At 42.4% G+C, this 4,928-nt stretch overlaps 1 protein-coding gene across 1 annotated transcript; it reads left to right on the plus strand.

The window, feature by feature from the left end:
- The first annotated feature begins 2,628 nt into the window (after positions 1 to 2,628).
- LOC109319009 (olfactory receptor 6V1) lies at positions 2,629 to 3,579 on the plus strand. Its single transcript, XM_019548528.1, has one exon. It carries the CDS (start codon positions 2,629 to 2,631, stop codon positions 3,577 to 3,579), a length of 951 nt encoding a protein of 316 aa, XP_019404073.1.
- The last annotated feature ends 1,349 nt before the right edge of the window (positions 3,580 to 4,928 follow it).

Genomic DNA, 4,928 nt, shown 5'->3' on the forward strand with positions numbered 1-4,928 from the left:
GCTGTGACACTTTACTGTGCAATGTTTTTAGGCCAATGCACGGTAAGCATCTTGTGTAGATGCACCCAGTGTCTCCTATGCAGAGATATTCCAACAACTCTCCTAACTATACAGTAGGAATATCTACATGTGCAATTAATGCAAAGCAATAAATGCTGGAGCTTATTGCTGTGGAGTTTTTTGCTCCTAGACATGCTGTTTGAATGTGCACCCATTACTGTAGTACATTGCACCAGTTTGGAGCAGCCCCAGCTGGAAGGGGGTCCCAGGAGTCAGCCTGCCATCCCAGAGCTAATCCCCGCTAGCTTAGTATGCTGCAAAGGGGCTGGTTGGGGCAAAAGGGTGCTCCAGTGCAGGGCTAGTTAGCAGGTAGCCCCCTCGCTGAAACACCCTCACGTCCCAGTCAGCCAAGGGAGCATCTATATGTGCACTGTTGCAGAGTAAAAAATTCTGCAGCAGGATAGTACTTGTATTGAAGAGTTAATTCGTTTACTCCAGCCTAATAGCCTTGCATGTGTAGACGTGCAACATTTACTGCAGAGCTAGTTAGTCTACTAGCTACAGTAAATCTCTTGTGTAGATACACCCAGTAGGTCTAAAAAAAGACATTACAAAAAATCCTTGCTTCAGACATTTCCTGTACCATTATTGTCATGACAACACTCCAACCATAACAATACTTTGTGACTTCATAAATCACCCTCTGATGTCATATATTCTTTGCTTTTTGGCATTATGCAAAGGCAACACTGGTAGTAATCTCTATAATATACTTTTTTTCTTTCTTTCTCTCTCTTTCTCTGCCTTCGAATACCAATCTCTTGCTAGTAACAACAGCAAATAGTGGTGAATCCCAGGAGTCAGTCTTTTCTCCTTTGACTCTACTGTCTCATGGGCAAATGAAGTAATTGGCCAACATTAGTTTCTTTGCATCAGTCAGAAGTCAATGCTTATTTGGAGTGAAGTTAAAGATTAACATTTTTTGTTTTCTAGTCAACTAATATAGGGAAACCTAAGGGTTCAGTAAGAGTATTTAATTCTTGAAGTGTCTGAATTGACAGTTTAGCAAAAAGGGCAGTTCTGTGGGTCTTAGTGGAAGATTGCTGTGCATATTAGAGCCACACATCAACATATGAGCTATAAGTATAAGAAACCATTTCACCTGGAATGAGAATCCATTCCCAGTTAGAATCCATGCCACACACCAGTGTTTCAAAATAGGTTTTGTTAAACCACACTTTGAGCGGGTCCAGTTTACAAGAGAAGGAAGTAATTTTTGATCATAGTTGTCTTTCACTGTCAGATCTTGATCATCTTCTTCTGAATTGTAAGTATCTTTCACATAACTTCTCATTTAAAAATGGAGAGATGATTGAAAACAGCTCAGTCTGATCCTTCACTGTCTTTTTCCAAAGACAAAATCAACTGTGAGCCATAAGGGGATTAAGTCATTAAAATATATATATATAGTGGCAGATTTAGAGTGGCCTTTAAACATCTATGAATATTATATATTGATTGGGCAATTAGGATAATTACTGTATGTACACTGTGAGTCAATGGGAGGATTCTCAGGAAATGCAACACAAGCAAATGCAAATGCAAGCACTGGCTGGGAAACAAGAACACTATTTCACAAAAATCATGTTTTGACACTTGCTTTCATTCCACATCAAAACAAAGTAAACCTTTAACTTTCTTCAAACAAAGACTAATGCAGAACTCTAATTTCTGAAAGCCCAATAGCGTCATAGTAATGCTGCCGATCTATGTTGTAGAAGATACAGCTTGAAATCCTTACTCTGAATGAAGGTTTGAGTACAGGTGAGGATTTCTGAACCAGGATTTGAGCATGAATCTTTTACAAAGCATGTGAGTTCTCTAAGCACTGGGCCTGAGTATCAGCTTTCTCTTTCTTTCACCCACTAGACATTTCTTATTGGTGCAAGATCTCCAACAGAAGAAGTAAAGACATGTTCTTTGCTTCACTTAAGCCAGCTACAAGATACAATTATTAACACTTTCTGATGCTTGTAAGCATTTTGAGATTTTAAAAATTCATTTAATTTTTAAAAACCATATTAAATCATGTTAACATTTCAGTTGTTTTTAAGATCCTTAACATATTTTTATAGCACATATTTTTAGAACAAATGGTTTGCCACATGACTACTTGGTGTTTAAAGATAATATGGATGATGTGCCTAGCTGTGGAGCTACACTGCTACTCATTAGTCACATATTGAATTTCCATATTACTAGCTGCTTTCTCTTTGCATGAAGCCATTGTAATGTGTCTGCTCTGCTTCAACAAAAATGTTGCTTTTCATTCTTTTGTCTTTGCATTTCAGTATCTGATTTCTATGTGTGTGCACATAGAGAAGGGTATCTCTGCTAGTGTTACTAGTGTTACCACTAACACTGTACTCTGTAACCCCTAACAGTGCTGCAGACAGCAGTAGACAATGAGTAAATTCTAGTGACAGAAGTCCAGCCTCAGCAGCATGGGGCTTGGCACTGGCTTGTTTACCCCGCAGAAAGTAAACTCATCCACCCTGTCAGGACTGTATTTGCCATGTCCTTTCTGCATTCCTTCCTTTGTACTTTTTGTTCCTTGCTCTCCCCAGAATGGAAGCCAATTCAGAAAATCTTAGCCACCCTCAAGAATTTGTGCTTCTGGGCTTCTCAGGACTCTGGGAGCTGCAGAACACCCTCTTTGCCATCTTTTTAATACTCTATTTGATAACAATAACTGGCAATGCAACAGTGATTGTCTTGATCCATTTGGATTCCCGTCTCCATACCCCCATGTACTTCTTCTTGAGCACCTTCTCTTTGGTGGAGACCCTGGTCATCACAACGATCATCCCCCGGATGCTGGTGGATCTCCTGACTGAGAAGAAAACCATCTCCTTTACATGGTGCCTCACCCAGTTCTACTTCTACTTCTCCTTAGGCCTGACAGATTTCCTTCTCCTGGCAGCCATGTCAATCGATAGGTATGTGGCTATATGTCACCCCCTGCATTATTCCACCATCATGAGCAGGCACCTCTGCAACTCACTGGTCCTTGGCTCCCTGGCCTCTGCCTTCCTCACCATGATTCCAACCACCATTTGGATGGCCAGGCTGTCATTCTGCAGAAGCAATGTCATAAACCACTTCTTCTGTGACAACGTGCCCCTCATCAAACTCTCCTGCTCGGACACCCGCCCCATTGAGCTCTGGGATTTTCTTCTTGCTCTCATCTTCATTCTGAGTTCCCTGCTGGTGACAATTATCTCCTATGTTGCAATCATTTCCACTATCCTGAGGATCCCATCTGCCAGCAGTCAACAGAAGGCCTTCTCTACCTGTGCCTCACATTTCACAGTGGTGGTGATTGGCTATGGAAGCACCATCTTCATCTATGTGAGGCCTAGCAAAGGCAGCTCCATGGACATAAACAAAATGCTCTCTCTGCTGACATCTGTCTTGACCCCGCTCCTAAACCCCTTCATCTTCACTCTGAGGAATAAGAAGGTCAAGGAGGTTTTCAGAGACAGGCTGTGGAAGTTGAGAGGCTTCCTAGGAAGGTGACTGAGATCCTGTGTGACGTTTCAGTAGACTAAACTAGAGGACCATTGAGCATTTTGCTTTTTGTTATTTCTAATCTAGTTATTTTATTTTATTTCATTTTTAATGCTTATGCCTGCTGTTGGAACTGTTCTGAGTCAGGCCTAGAGTGGCTTTCACCTCTGAATTCCTCCACCCTCCAGGGTAGCTGTTTCATGCGGCTTGTAACCATGACAGCAGCTTGATTTTAAGACTCTCTTAAACTTATGAAGTGCATCCTATGGGTCAGAATTAAGATTCTTGTAAGAATATGTAAGGTGAGTTTTCACATGTTACTAATCAAAAGCATGAGCCTTACAGGTAATAAAGTTTTTATGCAAAATTCCATAGTTCCTTATGTAATGGCCTTTTAGGTGGATATATATTTGTTGTGATTTCTTCAGTTATTCTATATGCTATATTTGGCAAAAGTAGGTCTTATTAATTATTGCAGCATCTTCAAAAAAAAAAAGAAGAAAGAAAAAAAAGAAAGAAAAGAAAGACAGACAAACAGAGACAGACCACTATAAGGCTCAGGTTTCATTTCACCTGCTGGGTGCTTAAATTATACTTAAACTTGTTTTAAGCATCTACAGGTGTGGACACACAACACAGGGTAGAATCCAGTTTCCCTTTGTGAGCCTAAATGTTAGTTTCCTGCAACCTTTTGGCACTTACACACAACCTTCAATACTTTTACTTCTGTGGTGTAGATGCTTAAGCATACATGCATAGACTGCACATACGCAGCTAAGTCAACAGACACTAGAGTGTAGGTCCCAGAAAACAGGGTAAAGAGGAGGAGCATCCTCCACAGGTTACAGAGGACCCACACCTCTCTCAGTCACAGGGGGTTTGATCCAGTTTTTCTTTGACTTCCTAAACATAGTGCTCTAACCACCATGATACAGGCTAGGCAGCAGTCAGTACCTTCACCAATGCTTATTCTGAAACTGAGTCATTGCCCTGCCATTTAATAGAAAGGGATGGAGTGCAGTGGGAAAGCTTACACTCCATCAGGAGCACAGGTCTAGGGCAGGGGTCAACAGCCTATGCATGTGTGCTGAACATGCCACGTGACATGATTTTGATTGGCACACAGACTGCCTCCCACCCTGAGGGGTAGGAAAAGCTGTGTGCAGATTCCCAGATCCGGGAGCACACAGCTGGCCCCGGCCTGATAAGAGCCTAGCACTGCAGCTGGCCCCATCCATGCATGGGCCCCATCCCAGCGCTGCCGCTGGCCCCAGCCGCAGTCAGGCGCCACTGCCAGTCCCAGCCCTGCTTGGGCCCCAGCCCCAGCCTGGCACCAGCCCCAGCCCTGGCACCAGCCT

The sequence above is a fragment of the Crocodylus porosus genome, unplaced genomic scaffold (assembly GCF_001723895.1).
Source record: "Crocodylus porosus isolate Cpor-Errol unplaced genomic scaffold, CroPor_comp1, whole genome shotgun sequence".
NCBI lineage: Eukaryota > Metazoa > Chordata > Crocodylia > Crocodylidae > Crocodylus > Crocodylus porosus.